Raw genomic sequence first — 20,931 nt, forward strand, 5'->3', positions numbered from 1 at the left:
GATTTTTCAACAAGCCTCATCCTGTGAATGGCATCGATTTGTGCGGTCAGGAGACGCTTATGTTGCAAAATATATTTCAAGGCTGCATGCCAGTCTGACAGTGCGTGTCTTTGAAACTATACCACATTAGACATGAGTGTTTTCTTTCATCAACCATACAAGATAAATGGGGGTCAAACACAAAAGTAATCTTTTAGTCTCGTGAGAGTTTCTCTCAGGCGAAGACCGGGAATTGTTTCCACTTCACATCACTTCTTTGTGTAAAATTTGTAACTGAGAGGATTTTCACTTATACTGAAAATCCCTGAAATTCCCTGTGATCGTTTGTGGGAATAAAAGTAGTCTTCAGCCTTACGAAGCACAAAGACCCACTTTACTTGTCTTTTCAGACAATAAAACGGCTCTTTAACACTTCATTACGTGCAGCATAAATCTCTCAAACCTTACATGTAAGCAGATGATTGCATGTGGAAATGAACATTCGATCTGTCTTTTTTCCAGCCCGATGCCTGCAGGACAGAGTTTGATGCCGTATCTATGATCCGAGGAGAGCTGTTCTTCTTTAAGTCGGGCTACGTTTGGAGGATCAGGGACGGGCATCTGGAAAGCGGTTACCCGGCACTGGCGTCCCGTCACTGGCGGGGGATTCCCAACAACATCGATGCCGCCTTTGAAGACAAGTCAGGGAATATTTGGTTCTTTCAAGGTGAGCAGTAAAGACATTTGAGCTGCTCTTAAGTGGTTTATGGTTTTATGTAAGCGCAGTTCAGGGGAGCGATAATTGTACAGAAACACAGAAGTAAAGCATTCTGCCCATGTATGGGCATGTTTAAATAGATGTAAAAATGTTAATTAACATGGGTCTGTGATGTTGCTGCAGTCGAGTGTACCAAACCACCATAGACTCCCAGAAACACTGTAAAAGCTGTTTTTATAATTATACGTAATTATACGTATAGCTACGTATAGCTAAATAAAATAACTGTTGCTCTTATCTTGACAAACGTCAGCTGCTTGATCAGCGTCTGCTTTATGGACGGGCCAGTCAAAAAGTCTTCTGACATCCTTTTTTTAAAAACATTTAATGTCTACTAAAGTTAACTTAACCTATCAGTGGAAGAAACAACAGGTCTGAAGTCACCATCAAGATGCGTTTAAGAAATCTCAAATGAGGTTGAAATAAGGCCAGGCAGTACTCTCATGTAATACCACACTGGACCACAAGATGGCGAAGCGTCTTAGTCAACTTGACACATGGCTCAGCATACAGCGTTCAGAATTCACGTCATACTTAACCGATTCGTTTTTGTAGCTAGAAAATACATTATACCAAAAAAATGAACGTACATTAATTACAAGTCATCTTATTATATAAAAATAATATTAATTGGAGCCCACCGTCTGTGCAGGTGCAAACTACTGGGTGTTTGATGCTGAGAGGCGGATCAGGGGGCCGGAGTCCATCAGGAATTTGGGCCTGTACGAGTCTGGGATCCAGGCAGCACTGCGCTGGGGCCAGGACCCCAACTACAACACCTACTTCTTCAAGTCAGGCAGCTACTGGAGGTTCAGCCCCCAGGACAACCGAGTCGAGTCTGCCCCGCGCAGCATGCAGGACTGGATCGGCATCCCCAGCGTCGTGGACGCCGCTTTCCGAGACATCTACGGTACGTGCGCGTGTCTCTGAAATAAAATGACATTTGGAGCGCTACATGTGATTGTTGAATTAAGACGCAGGAACGTTACCATGCTATAAATATGATAATAAACAGTTTAAAATACTTTACAAGCTTTGTAAGTTTTAAAAATAACTCAGCAGTGGTTTTAACAGCTTTTCAGCTTTGCAACAAACAATGATTTTCAGCATTAAGATAATCTGATTCAGAATCACGCCGCAGTCGGGTTTCATGTTTTACACGAGCGCTATCAGTTTATAACGATTCCTTTTGATTTCAAGCAAATCAAACTAAAAACACAAATGCATGGAGAGAGTAAGAGAGGCTGTAAGTGTAACTGTACACACAACACAACAAGGATAATTTTATCTTCAACATGTCATTTATGAATGACCCAGTTATCATAAAAGCTGCTGCATGTGTTCCTGTGGATGTTTTGCTCTGCACGCTGCTTGTTTTCCTTGTTCTGCTGCTTCAGGTTTTCACTTGCTTATCTGACATCTGGCCAAGAGCGAGCAGCTGTTGGGCCAACGCGGGTACATTCGCAGTGGCGCTGATAAAAAATGTTTTGTTTGTGCTCTCTGTGTTTCAGGCTACGCTCACTTCATCCGAGGACGGCAGTACTGGAAATTTGACCCTGTTAACATGAACTCTTTGGAGGGCTACCCTCGCTACGTCGGCGTGGATTTCTTCGGCTGCAGAAACGGGCGATTCTGAATCTGAGGATCTTTTTGTTTTTTTGCAATGGAGTAGTCTCTTTTTTTGTCTGTTTGGTTTTTTTGGAGCAAAGACATTTTTATCTTTGGAGAAAGATTCAAAGGAGACGAAAGCGTCTCCTTTGAATCTGTTTATCTTTCATTTATTGATACACAGATCAAGTACACCTTCTTCTCAGGAAAACCAAGTTGTATTCCCTCAGACTTGGCACCTCCTGTGCAGCTATACTCATATTTATTTTGCACATTTTTGTCACAGTAAGGCTGAGTTCTGGGCCCTTGTCTAACGATGTGTGCTGTGAACTGCACACTTCTCACCTCCTTTCTCTGAGCCGAAAAGTGAGATTTTGGTCCGCAGACTGTCCTCCTTAGTCTGTGTTTTCCATTCCAGCAGTTGTGTGTTTTCATCATGGACGGACTTCTGCTAACCCTATGAGGGTCTGAAGAGCGACATCAAACTTTGTACATGAGCTGCTGTAGGTGGCGATCAGAGTTTTGTTTGAACGATGAAACCCAGGAGCCACTCAGCAGGAATGTCAGCGAGCAACAATTTCAGCTATGCTTCCCTTTCTTACAGACATGATTGCACATGTAGTTGATTTTCCTGCCAACCTGAGTCCCATTAACCATAATTCAAAATCACCAAATCTATAAAAAGATGGACAGCCCACCAGATAGTCCCATTCTGAAGCCTCGAGCTGAGCATTTCTCAAAAGAACGCAATGTTACACAATCTCACAAGCGTGAACATTGATCGTCCTTTATGACTGCAGGGAAAGGTATCATTTATACCCCGTGTTGTATTCTGTATGGCTTTAATTTGGCAAACGAGGCCATGAACTCATTAGGTTAAAATTATATTTGATGTAGCTTTATGTGCATCTCTTATATACAGCCTACGATCAAAACACACCCAGATGTGAGAGACATTTGGCAGTTATGGCAAATGTAGTGTGGGCCAGATGTGTCTCAGATAGGACACAGATTTGGTTTGGGCAACATCTGGCCAGATTCACCATCACTGCTGGACCAAAGAACATTTGTGCCAAACATTCATTGCTGTTAGATACCAAAAATATAGTGCAGATAGCATTACCATAATATTATTCATGCATTATTCAGTGAGTCCTTTCAGAACTGATGTTTTCAGACACCTGAGTCATGATGATTTATGCCACGTTTCCTTTGCACTTTATCTAATTTAAATTTTTATCCGTACGAAAACCAGAAACTTCCAAGATTATAGCATTCGAAGTTTCTAATGTTTCAAGCTCCTATTTCAATTCTTTTCCTTACACCAATAGAAAGTTTTGATAAAATTAGATACACAAAAGTGAATGAAACAAAAAGCCAAAGAATGAAGAATCAAAAATTAACACTGTAACCACTCGAGTTGCTTTGACAGATAGAATCCACATACCGATACACCTCCTACAGCTTTTTTCATGTCAGCCTTGCTAGAGGTGAAGCTAGCCACAACCAAAGGTAGCCATGATGTGACAGTTAGTTGGTCACTTTCAGCCAGTAATAGTTGCCATAAATAACGTGTATGTTCTTCTTTAAAGTTTGCTCAGAGGTCTTAAGCTAACTCAGGTGTGAGTCACTGAATAAATATAAGAAACCCAGCCTCTCCTCTGGGTCAGAACATGTAACACCAGCAACGTTTCATCAGTGTCCGCTCCCCTGCTGTTTGAGACGAGGAGGTTTTGCCTTTACTTTTTATATTTGAACAAGAGTTTTTCAGATACTTTTCTTCCTGGCATTAGTAAATATTTTATGTTTTATACAGTGCAGGGTCTTTAAAAAGGCAGAAGAAAAGCGAATGCCATTGCTGTACATCACGTTTTGATGTCACTCTTCCAGCATGATGGTGTAAAGTTCTCACTTTCTCAGCGTGCAGGCACCTGTTGCAGGAAAAGCTTCAGGGCGCCATCTAGAGTGCAACACTGTCAACCACCTCAGAGACCGTGGTCACTCTTTGTGCCATCTTTGAAGTCATTGCGTCACCATCTGTCACATGGTGCTCTTTTCTGTTTCATTAGTAAGAGGTTTGGGAATAGCAGCGGCTGTGGAGATCAACCTGGTAAATAAAACATTTTTAAAAAAAATAGGATTTAAAACTAAATTTGAGCTGAAAATTTTGTTGCAGCAATAAGAAAGTTACATTTGGTTTCGTCTGCACCAGAGTCATTTTCAAATACTATGTTGGTACAGTCTGAAATATTAAATAAACAAAAGTGTTCGAGGATCAGCCTGAGGTCAAAATTTACAATATTTAACATAAAACTGTAAAGAAAATTCTTTCCATCAATGCCGGAAAGTAAAAGCAATTTAAGGACATGAAAAACTCTGGTTGCGACTCCTCTGTAGGTCAGCGCCCCCCAGGTTGAGAACCATTGCGCCATCATTTCCTTTGCTGCCTCCTGATGCAGCGCTTGAAGGCTCAGTGCAGGACACTGGCGAGTTTTAACAGCTCTCATTGTTGTTTGAATCATTTCTGCAACCCGTGAACTCTGCTTTCAAACATATTTATACACAAACAGCTTAGGAAAATGTTCCTGTATATACATGTCTTTAATATTGTTTTTAATCTTTTGTAGCCTTTACCCTGTTCATTGAAATGTATGACCTGCGTATTGTTTTCTGTTTTTTCTAAGTTACTGAAATAAATTCATAACCTTTTTATCCGTCTGGCTCTGGGGAGATTCAAGCTCAGAAACTGATTCAGACACTTTAAAACAGAAACTCACATTCTATAAGATATATTTCTGTAAAAGTAATTACAGTTTTAACCCGTAACTCAGCCTGACATTTTTGTGCTTATGCAAGCCTTAAAAACTCCTCACAAGGATTTTAAATAATATTGCTGGAGTTTGTTTGAAGCAGCCTTCTCTGCAAGTCAGGGATCTTACATCACTCCAGTGAAACTCCATCTGGGAAAGACCGACCAAAAGTACAACAAACATTAGAAATTATGCTGGCAGGGTAGGGAAGCCAAACTCTAATACTGTGTGTTTGCCAGGAATAAAGCATGATGTGGATTGCAGACCTCTGTGTCCAGTGCAAGTTTGTTGCACAACACAGAATGGCATTAAATTGTTCACTTGAGCTTTCCCTGATGGTCATGTATGCTTTTATATAAAGTTATTTAAAGTTAAAGACCAGAGCTGATGAGTGGATGCGATTGTCAGGTGGTGGGAGGGGGCGTGGCCTGTGCTGTTCACTCGGGGAGTAAATCATGGCTGACAGTGAAGCAGGAGCAGCAGCAGCAGCAGCAGGGATGGCTCACAGTTTCACTCAGGAGTATTTTCAGATCCCTGTGGTGACCCGAGCGTACACGACCGCCTGTGTCCTCACCACTGCTGCTGTGGTAAGAAACAAATCCTTCAATTTACAATCTGCCGATCAGAGGGGAAAACCTGTTTTGTCCTCAAACTGTGCAAATTAGAGATGTTGCCTTTTGTTATTCTTGGACTCTTACAACATTTTAACTGTGAGATTGTGAGTCTTAGTCAGGAGATCTAAGCACTTGCTGCACTTTAAGTAAAAGTTATGGAAACACTTGAGTGGTAAAGTTAGGCACCTTTTAGCACACAAGTGTTGAATCTAGTTGTAGCCTCCTCATGTAGAAAGTGTCAGTGAGATCGTGGTTATATCTGAAGTACTTTATTATTTAATATGATATGAAGTGACAGCAAGTCACGTGTAATAGAAAGTACCTGTAGTATCAGTTGATGTGTTACCACTGAACTTGGTAAATAATTTCAAAGTGAAAGCAATAAAACTGTCATTTGAAAAGAGGTTCCATGCAGGCGTTTGGTGTTTCCTCTAGACAGAGGAAAGGGGAAAATATTCAAAGGAAAAAGTTAGTTACAGTGATGTGTGTGTGACACTGGATACTAAGGAAGGAGAGAAGGACTTGTACTGATTGGCCAGGCAGAGAGATCGAGCTGGAAAGGATGTGCAGCAGGTTAGGATGTGAGTGAAGAAAGGAGTGTGATGAGAAGATGGAGGGGGCACTCTGGGGAGCTGATGAATGAACTAAGTAGAGGATTAGTAAGGAGTAAGTGAGAGGATCTTCTGTCTAGAGGATACACCAAACACCTGCGTGGCACTTCTTTTCAAATGACAGTTTTATTGCTTTCATTTGGTCCAGATGACATACCTGTGCAGGTAAAGAGAGGGTGTCTAGGGGAAAAGGAAGTGGACTTTTTGACCAGAAATGTAGAAGAAGTTTACTGTTACTGATATGGGAAGGAGAGAGAAGCTAGGCTAAGGAGAGCGGTGACAATCAGCGAGTAGTAGTATGGCTACAGGCTAACAAAGAACATTACAGATGTAATGTTTGCGTCAAGAGTTTTTTATGGAGCAGTGTTGAGAAGATAAGATAAGACTTTATTGATCCCACGATGGGGAAATTTTTTGCGTTACCTCAGCTCGGGTACAATCAATGAAAAAATAAGTAAGACAATACACTAGGTCATCAGAAGCAAGACAGAATACATGTGTGTGGATGAGAGGAAGAAAGGTGTAACAGTGAAGCTGCAAGGAGTAGAGGTAGCGAAGGTAGATGAGTTTAAATACCTGGGGTCAACGGATGGTGCACAAAAGAGGTTAAGAAGAGAGTGGAGACAGGGTGGAGTGGGTGAAAACAAGTGTGAGGGGTGATTTGTGAAAGAAGGATTGCAGCAAGAGTGAAAGGGAAGGTTTACAAGATGATAGTGAGACCTGATTTGATACGATATATGGTTTGGAGACAGTGGCACTGACCAAAAGACAGGTGGCAAAGCTGGACATGTGCAGAGCAGGGAGAGTGGATATGAAGATGAAGATGGAGCTGCCAGGAAAACGGGGGCACTACAGTAATGAATGATCCATGGGTTTCGTGAAGTGGGACATGTGAGGGCAAGCGTGACAGAAGCAGATGCTACGGCTAGGATAGGATGGAGGAAGATGATTGGTTGGGACAACCCCTAAAAGGAGCAGCTGAAAGACCAGGTATAGAACAATTATCAAAAGGTAAAAGAAGAGCAGCAAACATCTAAAAACATTTCAACACACCTGCTGGTAAAATGCTGCCCCCTGGTGGTGGTGAAGGTTTTGCAGAGGGTAATGACATCAAGGACTTTTTAAGTGAACTTCCAGTTAGTTATAGCGAATAATCATACAAGCTACCCAGAATTAATTAATTTTAGGCTGTATTTTACTTTTTAGCAACTTGAGTTCATCAGCCCATTTCAGCTCTACTTTAACCCAGAGCTCATCATCAGGAGATACCAGGTACCATTTACCAACTATTTAACTGAAACTTTGAGTTAATTATGTGTTATATCATCACTGTTACACTCCTCTTCCCTCTCTTTCTCAGATATGGCGCCTGATAACCAGCTTCCTGTTCTTCGGCTCTCTCGGATTTAGTTTCGTGTTCAACATCATCTTTCTGTATCTTTTTCTGTATCTTAATATGAAAGTTTACCGAATTGAAGCTCACATTATGGTGAAATCTGCAGCAGAGCTGAGCAGACCTTAACTGAAAGTAAGCTATCGATACTGTCGGATGCTGGAGGAAGGCTGTTTTCGGGGCAGGACGGCGGACTTTGTTTTCATGTTCCTGTTTGGAGGGATCGTGATCACTGTATCCTTTAACGTGTTTAGGCGAAGGATGAGTGATGGGTAAACAACCACAGCTATGGGATGGCATAAGATGAAGAAAATCTGGAATAAGATCCTTTGACTTTAACACAAGCTCTCTTCTCTGTCACTGAAAGTCCCACTGTATGTCGACTTGTGTAATTTGCCTGGATTGGCGGCATCCAAACTAGTTGTGAAATCCTGTTCCCAGATTTTCCACAGATAATTTAAGACTTATTTCCACTTTGATCAGAAATGTCAGTCAGAGACTTCCGCAGACGTCTGCAGGCTCCAAGTGTGTAAAGTCAGTCGCTGTACAGAGTGCACCTCTTTTTGATGATGCGCAGCAGTTTGCTCAGATTCCAGGTTAATGATGCTGTTGTGAGTGGGTTTACCACAGACGTGTCTCTGGGTGGTTGTTAAACAGTTATTGTGCAGGTTTATGCAGTCATGCTGTGTTTCATGGGGAGTTTGAACTGCAGGATTAATTCTGCTATAAACATGTAACATGGTTGGCTGGAATGACGGGAATGTCATAGTTTGGCTTTTATTGTGGAGGGTTTAGCATTCATTAAACAATAACATTGTCTCTACCTGCAGAGATGAGATGGAAAAACTTGTTTCTTCTTTTTGTTTAGCTTAATCAGCTACTGTGGGGTTATATTCCAGTTCTGTCTGACTAACAGATGTATAAAACCCTGTTTCTTCAAATAAATAGCTTTCTCTCTTAAACTAAAGCTCCAACTGTTCAGGTTAGTTTGTCCTCTTAAACTTTGACTCTTGATGAATAGGTGAATGTTTTTATTTAACCTGAAGTCCCGCAGCTGTTCGGTCTGTTCGCCAACATCTTCTTCCTGGGTCAGGCCTTTATCATCATGCTGGTGTATGTGTGGAGTAGAAGACATCCGCTCATACGTATGAACTTCTTCGGCCTCCTGAACTTTCAGGCCCCGTTTCTTCCCTGGGTGCTCATGGGATTTTCATTGCTGCTCGGGAACTCCATCGTGGTCGACCTGCTTGGTATGAGACGACTCGAATTCTGCTCATTCATTTAACACCAGTTAACATGAATGGTTGGCAAAAGGCGCTTTTTAGGAAAAGACCGGCTGACTCAACCGACTAACTAATTCTTCCCCTTATCCGATCCAATAGTTTATTTGAAATTCGGGTGTCTGACTTTATTCTCTCCTCAGGTATCAGTGTCGGTCACATGTACTATTTCCTTGAAGATGTGTTTCCAAACCAGCCGGGAGGAAGGAAGCTGCTGATGACTCCAGAACTTCTGTAAGAACCAGTGTTTATTCAGCTGAAGTCCAACATGTGGAAACTCTTTTCTTAGAGAGATGACCAGTCGAGGCACAGTCTGAAAACTCGGTCTCAATACTGGTTATACCACCTATACACCTTTTATATTTTGCTAGGAAAATGGGAAACTGGTGCAGCAATTTATTGAAACGTGCAAATATACATGGAAATACAGCATATAAGCCAAAAGTGTTTGTACAATTATAACAAGCTTGAAAGGCAGTATTTGGAATGACCACATTTATTCTATGACAGTCTGAACTCTGTGGGGCAGCTCTCTCTTAATTTCTTTCAGTAGTCTTCAGGAATAGTTTCCCAGGCTTGTTGAAGGACATCCAAATCTCTCCCTTCTGTTGTTCTCTGTCAAAATGATCCCACACTGCTTCAGTGTTGAGGTTCGGGGTCTCGGGAGGCCAAACCAAGACTGACAGTGCTCCATTATGTGTTTGTTTTTTTTGTTTTTTATGTCCAGGGATGCTTATACTGCACTGGCTGTGTGTTTGGGTTCATTGCCATACTGAAAAATGAGGCTGCCAATCACATGCATTTTCAGATGGTATTGCATGGTGGATCAACATCCTACTTCTGAATTCATAATTCCATAACTATTGACGAAATTCCCAACACCACTGGCTGAAATGCAGCCCAAGCCCTGACAGAGCCTCCACCATGTTTTACAGATGGATGTACACTCTCTCTCTCTCACACACACACACACACACACACACACACACACACACACACACACACACACACACAGTTCTTGTGTAGTTCGGCATACCTCAGACTTTCCTTCCTGTTTCCCATTCTTAAGAATTGCTTTTCCGATGAGGCTTCAGTGAACAGTAAATGATCAACTGAAGGATCAGATCTCTCACGTCCCGTGTCAGGTCTTTGCTGTATTTTTTCCAATTCCTTAAATACATGACTTTTAGGTACTGTTCACTTGTTCAGTGTTCTCAGATTTTCTTTTTTTATGGACATACTGCACACCATGCTGAGATGTGTTTTCAGCTCTTTGGGAATCATCTTGTTAGTGAACTCTGTTTTATGCCTCCAAAACTGCAACATTTTCAGTCAAAGAGATGTGAACAAATTATGTGTTTTTGTAACAGACTGCTAGTAACAAAATGCCTAAAGATAACATTTACAATTGGTTCTTTGCTAAGTTGTGGGTTATATGTACACACAACATTGGTGCCTTAAGTTTTGTGCTTTTTTTATGCTTAAACAATTCAGCACGTCATTGTTAAGTAACTTAGCAAACCAAAGAGAAACCTTAAAATGGTCAGGTACAAGGACTAGACAACAGCACTTTAAGATAAGGCACAATAAAAAAAAGTCTGACTCCTTGGAATCCAAATATGAAGAAATGTGAGGTGACTCAAGAGTTTTGCACGGTACGGTATGAGGTGAAAATGAACACAAGCGTCGTTTTGTTCTCTCCTAACAGACGGGCCATGTTTGATCGGCCAGAGGACCCAGACTACCGTCCCCTCCTGGAGGAGCAGCAGCAGGGTGGAGCCCTGCAGCCGAATGGGGAGCAACACAACTGAGAGCCCAGAGAGCTGTGAAAAGTCAGACACAGACCGCCACAGGACTGTAAAGCTGTATAGACTGAATATTTAGCTTTGTTCAGCGTATTGTAACCACAGAGATTTCATTTGCCTTAACAAGAAAAAAGGACCAGAAATGGAAGAACAAGCTGAAAACTTTTCACTATGGATGGACATGGAGGGTCCACAGTTTGCTACACCAACAGCTTTACTCTGTACATGTGCAGGTTTTATACTTCACAGCAAACTGGTTGAGTGAGATGATGTGGATGACGAGCTCAGTCAGAGGGACGCTGTAATAAGGTCAACAGTAAGGAGACATTGGTTAAATGCCACAATTGTTTGGGATTTTTCTTACACTGATGGCAAACATACCGCGTTGTCATCAGTTAATATTTCACCTCAGTCTGCTCCACACATGATGCAGGAAAAGGAGAAATGAGCACAAATATAAAACAAGAGCACCCAGAGTGCAACTCCCCCCGAAGGGCGAGGGATATACTGAAACATTGTTTTGTAGCATCGTTGTGACGTTGCAAGCGTCATGTTGAAAAAATAAAAAGCCTGTTGCACAGCTCTCTCCGTGCCCTTTCATATGATATGATATATGATGTATTACTCGATATGGTTTCTCCTCAGCTCGCATTGTTATTGGTATCTACCATCACACAAAATTTGAAAATTATATGATGAACGCATGGAACCGATTACATAAATAAAATAAAAAAAGCAGGAAAACCTCTGTTACAATACTGCAAATAAATTAGGAGAATGGCAATAATTCTTTTTAAAGTTTGTTTTTGTTATTTTACCAATAAATACCAATTCAGTGAATTTCTGATCTTGGTTTTCTTCTTTTTATAGTTGGGAAAGCTGATTTTGAGTCCAGGGTACGCCGCAAACACGTTTAATGACAACATCTCTTACCGATGTCCAGTCTTTATTGGAAAAAAGGCTCCAAAACAAAACTTGCATTGGTGCCTACATGCAAGTTTAATGTTCTAAACATTACCTGAGCTGATTTCTAGGAGGAGAAAATGGATGGTCGAGAATTGTTAAATAATCTTTTGAGCTAAACAAAAATGAAAACACTGTTGATCAAGAGAAAAACTATCTAGATCAGGGGTGTCGCACGCATTTAGGCCACATACAGCCTCATTCCTTTTTAAGGCCAGGTAAAACAAATGCATACGAGGAAAAGCTGTAAAACTTTAAATAAAGCCAGAAGTTAAAAATCTATGCACTCTTTCATATTTTCCAAAGCCGCTCAGTGGGCCGGACTGGCGTCTTTGACAGTTAGATTCTGTTCCCCAGTCCTTATGTTTGACACCCCTTTAGCAGGCTGGTTCTGGCCCCTGTCAAATCTGTAATTTGAACTGTGGAGCATCTTGATTTTGACCTCCTGCTTTCGTTTTATTAAGCAGATGTGTAATCTCAGGTGAGGACGAAGTGAAAGGAGCAGGACTGACCCGTAACTCTGCTCTCTGCTTTCCTGCTGCTGCCTGACTGAACTGCCGACGGCCTGAAAGCCGCCTGCACACGCTGCACTTTCACCCACCGCCTTTGTGACTCAAACACTGGGAACAAAATGGAAACTGCTTAGCACAACAACACAGCAACCAGCCTCAGTGGGACCCCGACAACAAAACAAGCACTTCATCATCTTGTGCAACAGTGCTGCTCGTAAGTATCAAGTCAGGGGTCAGACTGTTTTTTGGTTTGTTTCCACATGAAAGGACATTTGGGGAATAATTCAGAAATCTCCAAATTATTTTTTTTAAATTGAATTTTATGGGGGATTTATGGATAGAAACTCCAAACATTAGAAGATTATCTATGTAACACTTATGTTATGCAGCCGTCCTGGCTGGACAAGACCACGACCATCTAGGAGGCCTCCAGGAGAGGCCTTAAAACCATGACTGGAAAACATTTAAGCTACAGTCAATTTGAACTGATTGATAGGGAATTTTTTAGGAATTCTTTTTTTTGGGGGGGGGGAGACTGGCACCATTTGGCTCCTTTTACCCCTGAAACTCTCCATCAGAGCATGCAGGACCCACAGAGCCACTATAAAGACATAAATGAGAAGCATGTTGACTTTTTAAACAAGCTGTAATGATCCTTTAAATGATCGCTCGCTCCATCTTTTTAAGGAGACTCAATTAAAGCCGATGCCTGGGAAATTTCAGCTTTATATAAACCTACAACAAAATAACTTGATTTAATAGCAATAACAGCAGCAAACTCACTGATAAACTAAACAGAATACCAAGTGCTTTATTGTTTTTTGTCTTTTTTATTACTATTTTTTAAGAATTATTAAAATGTACAAAAAAAGACAACAAACACAACATAATATATTATCTGAGACTGGTGTGTGTGTTTCCCTCCCTCTGTGGTCAGGTAAAGACAGTCAGTGGTCAAAGTGAGAGAGCAGCTTCTCCACGCTGAGTGTCAAAGGGAAACACAAAGGAGGCGAATTTCCTACCAGGGTCTTTGCCAAACTGAACAGAATTATCAATATTAATCATAAAAAAATAACAACAACATGGGGAACAGCTGACGGAGGTCCGGGCAGAGCAGGAAAACCCTCCATCCTGTGACGGAGGAGCTTCTTCACGGCCGATGTTGCAAACCGAGATGATGTCATACTGCGATGGTATGAGCGCTGTTCCAGTAGGGGGCACCAGTGCTGCTTTGTTTACCACGCAGGAGCCGTGTTCGCGAGTCGCCTCATTCGCCTGTGCAGCAAAGAAGAACAGAGCATCAGTAGAGGTATCCAAAAAGGTTTTTTGTTTAATCCACACTTCTTTTTCTCAAAACAGAGAAATAAAATATTCACATTTAGAATAATTTGGCTGAAATTTAACCATCGGTGAAAAGTCTTTCAAGCAAGACACACGAAGACAAACGTGAGGGTTAAAGCGACCTTGTATTCATGTAAGAAACCACCATTAAAAGCTGGGACCATTAACGGCTGCAAGATATTCTTGTAAAAAATAAATAAATAAATACTAGCATTTAACCTTTGCTTAGTTTTAATGGAAAAACTACGCTCAACATCAGGACTTCTGATTCCTCTCTGGATCATTTGGTGTTTTTTTTCAGGCTGATGCTGGCCAACGTCAGCCTGCATGATAACAGGGACAGAATCCAAACTATCGAATGTAGTGATGTCTCGTTTTCAGTTGATGAGGTTGGATCATTCATCCACGTTCTGGAGTTTATTTGATTCAGTTTATCAGCCGACTCCTTTTTTTTTTCTCTCCAGCTAATCAAATAATGATTTAAAATAACAGGCCACACCCACCTTGTGTTTCTGTCCTGGTCTCTGATCTTCTTCTCCATCTCTGCGTCTGTCAGCGTCTCCAGCAGGGGGCACCACTGGTCAGCATCACCTGTGTTTCTGATTGCTATCTCCACTGTGGGCAGAGGGTTTTCACTGCAAAAGAAAAACCAACAGAGACTTTAATTCAGTTTCCTTTACTACAACGACCGCTTCCTGCTGCAGCTCACACTGTGATGTCATTGAGTTTAAATGTTTTCCAGTCATGAGGTTCAAAGACGAGTACCGAACACAGTTTCCGTTACACCAACTAAATACAGTTTTCTGCAGCTACGATGTTTGTCATGTTTTTGATCATGAAACAAATAACATTCCTGACTTTGCAGATATTTTAAAAACATCACAAGAAGTCGAAAACTGATGTAGAAACAAGCAGAAGATGAGGCACCGAAATGGCCTGAACTCATGTTTTTGTAACTGTTGACCGCCGTCGTGAGCAACCGCTGGCAGAAGCAGCTCGTTACCACACTCCCTGATGCTGAACTCTGTTCAGTGTGACTCTTCTTTGCACTGTTTGCAGTGAAAACACTTCATCAATCACTCTTCGTTGCCATGAAAGAAGCAGCAAAACAAACGGTCCTAAAGTAGTTCTTCCACAGCTGAAGTCCAGCTGTGACAGAGATCAGCGCTGCCGTCTGGGTTTCAAACATTTCATCACTTCTCGTCTGACGGCAGCAGACAGGCGGCGACATTTCAGCCGAGGGCAGAGGAAATGCACCCACCCAAAGAGACCCGAATCCAAAACCCTTCCACTTCTGACCGGTCAAAGGTCGCAGCCAGATGGCCACTGCACCAACAGCAAACACACACCCAAAAATTTCAACACTATCTGCTGCTCGGGGTTTCTGCAAGCTCAGAGTTTAACTAAAGACTTTCAAATATCAGAAAATAAATGTAATACTTGTAAAGATGACAACTCATGAAATTACCCAGTAAGTGCACATCGTTGCTGTGCAGGGTTCCTAGCATTCAACTGCACGAAATAACACTGTTGAAAGGGTACGCATACATTTTGGCTACGAGATGCAGGCAGCCTGGATACCACATTATCAAGGAAGTCCTCAATTTCACGTGTCAGTGTTTGGGGGAATTTTGTTCACTGCTCCTCTGGATTTAAGGAAACTGTCAGGAGGTCATAAAATGACACTACAGCCTATAACATCATGTTAATGTTTTTCCCATAAATTGTATTAAATGACATACCAATTACATTTTGAAGGAAAGGTGCCGTTTTATCAGCTCACTATGGTCTTTTCAGCTTTATATTATGTTTTCTGCACATTTCCACCTCTATATTTTTTATCCTTTGACTTAACTACAGCAGCTTTGCATGAGTCACATACTGACTCAGTCTGAAGCCTCACAGGGGATACTTATACATACCTCAGGGTTCTGTAAGTAATTAATACGTAAAGAAAGGCATATCCTTATCTCCTGAACTGGATTGAAATCATCTTTAAATCCAAGTCGGGTGAATTGGCGTTTACAACATTTAGCTTTCAATGAAGGCTCTGTGATGAAACGCCGCACATCCTCAGCTCATGGATGCGTAATGTTCAGCAGAATAAAATCATTTTATCAAACTATTAGACAGATATTTATTAAATACCAAAACTAATTATTTCTCCAACAAATCTTCTGTTGCTTTCTCGCCTTGCTTAGATTGCCTCTGTGATCCCGTACCTGAAGGCGTACGTCCTCTGGTGCCAGCTCAGCTGACCGCGGATGCTGTAGGCGATGGTAGTGACAAACTCGCCGCCGAGGCCGAGTTCAGAGCAAAGCTTCAGGGCAAACTTCTCTGGAGAGTTCTCCCTCTCAGACATGTCCCACTCAAACTGGTCCACCAGAGAGATGTTCCCAACGTGGATGTTAAGCTGGAACAAGAAGAGAAGAAGACTGGGTAAACTTTTCTGTGCTACAGGTATGAACACGTCCGTTTACGTGGAGTGAGCATCACCTTGATGATCACCCTCTGGTCCGTCTGGTCCTCCAGGAGGCTGTCTGTCGGATAAGACTCGATCTGCTGTCGGATGGCGGAGGCGATGGCGGGGACGAAGGCCAGCGGGTTGAGGTCCAAGTCGTCACACAGGATCTCAGCGAACATCTCGGGTGAAATGAGCTTCTCTGTAAATTCCAGGAAAGGAGAACAAGTTTATAGTCTCGTGCTGACTTACTAAATTTCCAAGCTGAGAGGATGTGGTGACGTTACCGTTCATATTCCAGGTGAACGCATCCCTGAGCTTCTGCCCCTCAATCTCCATGTCCAGGCGGATCGGAACGAGGACTTCGGACTGAGTGGCATTTTCATGGATCACTGCTGGATCGTGGTCATCAAAGCTGGGAAAGAACCACCCCAAGAAATAAGAAATTATAACCAAAGAAAATAAAAATCAACAGTTAAATATCCGGATGGTCTGAAAGATATAAATGATAGATTTTATTTTTAAACATAAAACTTTTATCTGTAAGTTAGTCTTTGCTCTAAAATTTAGTTCGTTAGATCTGCTTCTGTGTGCAACGACATTAAGCACTGAAGATGCAAATTCAATATTATTAGAAATTATTCATAACAGATATTAAAATAAAACCTTTTCATTAAATATAACAAAACTTTAAACAGAAAAATCACCCTTCTTATCCTTGCTAAAAGAGAAGATGTGTTGCTCTTTTCATCAATCGGCACAAGTCAAATGTACCAAAAATAAAAAGAAATGCATGTTTTCACTTTATTGGAAATACATTATTTAAAATCTGTTTTAATCTGCCTCACAATTATTTATTTGTGTTTATTTATGTTCCTTTTTAAATGACCTGTATTTGACAGATACAATCAAAGATATTAAGAAGGAATCCCATTATTATTATTATTATTATTAAAACATAGAAACTTTAGCCAGAGATCCACAGTATAACATCTTCTACTGGAGAGAATGTGTGTTGATTTTCGTGCACTCCAATACTAAATGCTCTTCAGTCTCTCCAACAGCTCGATGCTCACCACAGGGGGAAGGTCCTCTTCTTGTCCCGGCCCAGTCGGCTGCGGTTGATGGTGGTGGAGCAGGGCACGGCGTCCAGATGATGGGAACTGTTGGGCAGCGTGGGAACCCACTGACTGTTCCTCTTTGCCTTCTGTTCCCTGGCGGGAGACAAACACAGAGAGATTAGGATCTAAAGTAAATAAAGTGCGATGTTATGTATTTAATGGAGTCTCTGGAATTGACTCCTATCCGGGAGGCCTGGAAAGGGTTAGCCTAAATGGAGCTTTAGGACTCGACTGTCCTTGAGGCCTTTTAGCAGACAAAACAAATGACAGCTCTAGCTCCTTGTTGACTAGATTTTCTTATCTGCAGGGTTGAGGCAGGAGGAGGTGTATGAAACTCTGTAAGAGCACAGCTTCACAAGTGGATCAGCATACCTGGTGCAGCACATCTTTATAAAAACGCAGCAAAAACCAGTGAAAAAGCTAATATGACAGAAGTGCCAGCACTTCCTCTAACAGCCACTTTAGGATGGCTTCAAAAGTGAGTCAGTCAAAGGATTATCATGTTAAAAGAATAAGCTAGCATGTTTACAGCCAGTGTTCTCGGTCTCTCCGGATAGTTTCTCCTCCTGTTTGTAAGGGTAGTCTCTGAACTGGACCGCTCTCCTCTCCTCTTTTAATGTAATTGTTTGTTGTTTCCTTAATAGATATTAAGGTGTTATTTACACATTTATGTATTTACGTCCACACGATTCACCCAAAACATAATCTATATTTTTGTGTTATTATCTACGTGACTGAAAACAGATCTCTCATCTCTAACAAATAAATAACTAAAATTATAATGACACACAGTAGGGGATGTTGTCCTGTTTTGTAAATTTTATAAGTAATGGGGGTACCTGAGGTAGGCGGGAGGCTCAGTGCTGATAGAAACCGCTTTGTACTTTTCGTCATTTCCTTCAAGAATCTCCTCGACCTCAGAAGCCTTCAGCAGGGTCACGCTGGTGGCCAGCTGAGTGTAGCCATGGTCTGAATGAGAAGAAAGAGGTCGTTCAAATCAACAAAGAAGCAGCAGCCAATGAACTGAAGGTGAGATTGAGCGGAACAAATAAAACAATGTGTCAGATTACATAACCTTCACCACATCTGTAAATAAAAAAAGATTACAATCTGTAATTCTGCAAAAGCAAACAGATGAACATGAACACTTCTGACATTTAAATGAGTTATTGTTGGAAAACTGTCACCATCAAGGTACTGGTCCTGTCACAAATCCTTTTGTGGGCAAAATCACATTCAATGCAAGAAAGATTAAATGACATAAGTGTCACTTTATTTCAGTTTAGACAAATTATGAGTGCTGTGAGAAAAAAATAAAATGTAAGCAGAAGTTCAGCTTGGTTGACTCAGACTCTTTGTGTTCTACCTCTTCAGTGCCCCCTGCTGGACTGCAAGCAATTTCTGTATAAATCTGGAAAGACCCTCAGAGGAGACCGAGCTTTTCTCTACTGACCGTGTGATGACTCCACGATTTTCTTTCGTTCTTCTACCGACGCCAGTTTTCTCCATAATGACGGGTACCTTTTATACAAGGAGCCTCTAAACATGCGAAGGTAGTTTCCCACCTGGACAAACAAAGACATGGACAAGGCGATCATGAAGAGAATCTCAATAACAAGTTTTCACATTTAGGTAATTTCTTACTATAAAAAAAAAGAAGTTTTTTTGTATTGTAGTGCATTTTGTATATTTTATACTTTTTATGGGGAATATATTATGCCCTGCCCTTATATCGGGTTGCTCATATGCCAGAGTAACGCCAAACCAAAAGAGATTCAGGTCTCATTATTGCTGAACAGTGCAAAAGTAAATATAGCAGCAGGAAATGGACTGTTTCGATTTATTCTCCAACCAGAAACCACAGGTAGAAATAATGATGCTCTCTCACTCTGCATAACACTGGGGTGTATATGTATGTTATTGGGATTTGTAATGGCATGCTTCCTATTTCTACAGATGTTTTTATTTTTATTTTTTTTAATTTATAAACAGGAATTGGCTCATTTCTGTGTGCCAGAACCTAAAAGGAAGTGTAAAACACAGGAAGGCAGCAATATGGTGATATAAGGTATTGACAACTAATACACGTTTTGCATTCAAATAATTTAAAACCATTGTTAAATTAACCAACAATATGTTGGTTAATGGCTAACAAAGGAATAGATAACAGAGACTGTCTTGATGCATGCTCAATCATCCAGTAAATCCCAAAAGGTTGATTCTGTTCAACTGGACGTAGCGTTTTCAGTGGGAGAAACATTTCGTCACTCACCTCACAGCCCATTGGTCATTCAGTGGGCTATTGTGCAAATGTGCTGTTTATACGTTTGGGGAAACCTGCAGTCAGCTGAGACTGAAGAAGTCACTTGGATGAGTGACAAAACATTTCTCCAACTAAAAACACTACGTCCAGATGAACAGAATCAACCTTTTGAGACATAACAGAGACAGTATTCGTTTGATAAACACAATTTTTTCTCAGCAACAGATTCCTTCAACCTCGCTGTCTGAGGGAACGCTACAGGAGGTCATTCCTTCCTGCTGCTAACAGACATATGGACAACTCAATTTCCCTCTGGGATTAATAAAGTCTCTGATTCTCATTGTGAAATGCAATCATTAAATGAAATGACAGCCCCATTCTGTCATTTTAGTCACCAAACTGTCATGATCCCTAAATATGTAAATATTAAATTCAATCAGGACTATTGATTGACTGACAATTAGTAGTTACACCATTTCTCTGGATATTTTTTTGTCATTTCTACCCTCCATTTGTGCCAGGAAAACAAATATGCATTATCAACAGCTGCTTTTTTTCCAGCCTACAATGTGCATGTTAAAGACACGTTTTTAAAGGCCTTGTTTCATGAATGCAGAAAAATCTTAAGCTTCCAGAACAAACTTGCAACTGTTCATGAAGATGTTTCTAGCTAAAAGCTGGAAAGGTAGGATGTAGGAAAAGTACTGGAAAACACCTGCCCTGCCAACAATGAGCCCTACAATTTTACAACGGTGCGACGTTCATTTAAGCTACGTAACTCCGAACAGACCAAGAAACCCGTAAGAACACTGTGAAGTGTCAGGTGATACACCATCTTGAATTACAGACCCAGAAACGACACAAATCGAGTAAAATTATCTCTTTTGTTATATTAAACACCGCTAACTACCCAGCTGATTACTAGCAGTTCGGGAGCAGAAACCGAGCAAACATCCGGGTGCAAGTTTTCAAGTTAAATGTCAATCTGAAACACCAGAACATAGGTGGACTTTCTTCCCCGGTGGTAAGGTTCTAAAATTATTTAGCAACAGATCTGAAATCAATGAATGAGCTTCAGCGCTACTGGCGTCGTTAGCTAAACTATGCTAGGCTAAGATAAGCTAACGGATTGGTCACCAGATTAAACGAGGCATTATCCGTTCAAACACGTATATATTTACAACAACAGACTGTCGAATACGTTAAATACTGACCTCCGATCCGATCATGTAATAGTCTCCATCCTCCTCGAGCTGAAATTTTACCGGTTTTTGTCCAAACGTTTTGCTCAGCGCCATACTGAAATAACAAAGCTCTGTGCCACTGCGCAGGCGCACGTGACGACGAGCTCGTTCTGTCCCAGTTAGATGACGGAGAACATACGCGTCGAGC

General features: G+C 41.2%; 3 protein-coding genes across 3 annotated transcripts in view; 2 read left to right on the forward strand and 1 right to left on the reverse strand.

The window, feature by feature from the left end:
• Positions 1-5,077, forward strand: part of LOC113033880 (stromelysin-3-like) — a 34,595-nt gene extending 29,518 nt beyond the window's left edge. The window contains exons 6-8 of the mRNA XM_026188044.1: positions 502-706; positions 1,410-1,667; positions 2,269-5,077. Coding sequence (XP_026043829.1) covers positions 502-706; positions 1,410-1,667; positions 2,269-2,393 — 588 coding nt within the window. The 3' untranslated portion in view covers positions 2,394-5,077. The remainder of the gene's footprint in view (positions 1-501; positions 707-1,409; positions 1,668-2,268) is intronic.
• Positions 5,078-5,591: 514 nt separating this feature from the next.
• Positions 5,592-11,718, forward strand: LOC113033808 (derlin-3-like). Its single transcript, XM_026187924.1, has 7 exons — positions 5,592-5,762; positions 7,607-7,672; positions 7,761-7,834; positions 7,934-8,027; positions 8,848-9,043; positions 9,217-9,307; positions 10,782-11,718. Exons 1-7 carry the CDS (start codon positions 5,631-5,633, stop codon positions 10,882-10,884), a joined length of 756 nt encoding a protein of 251 aa, XP_026043709.1. The 5' UTR covers positions 5,592-5,630; the 3' UTR covers positions 10,885-11,718.
• Positions 11,719-13,230: 1,512 nt separating this feature from the next.
• Positions 13,231-20,931, reverse strand: smarcb1a (SWI/SNF related BAF chromatin remodeling complex subunit B1a). Its single transcript, XM_026187923.1, has 9 exons — positions 20,754-20,931; positions 18,730-18,841; positions 18,116-18,245; positions 17,232-17,369; positions 16,443-16,570; positions 16,191-16,357; positions 15,917-16,107; positions 14,198-14,329; positions 13,231-13,628 (listed from the first exon to the last, which is right to left on the reverse strand). The coding sequence occupies exons 1-9, from the start codon at positions 20,835-20,837 to the stop codon at positions 13,589-13,591; spliced, it is 1,122 nt and encodes a 373-aa protein (XP_026043708.1). The 5' UTR covers positions 20,838-20,931; the 3' UTR covers positions 13,231-13,588.

The sequence above is a fragment of the Astatotilapia calliptera genome, chromosome 12 (genome assembly GCF_900246225.1).
Source record: "Astatotilapia calliptera chromosome 12, fAstCal1.2, whole genome shotgun sequence".
Taxonomy (NCBI): domain Eukaryota; kingdom Metazoa; phylum Chordata; class Actinopteri; order Cichliformes; family Cichlidae; genus Astatotilapia; species Astatotilapia calliptera.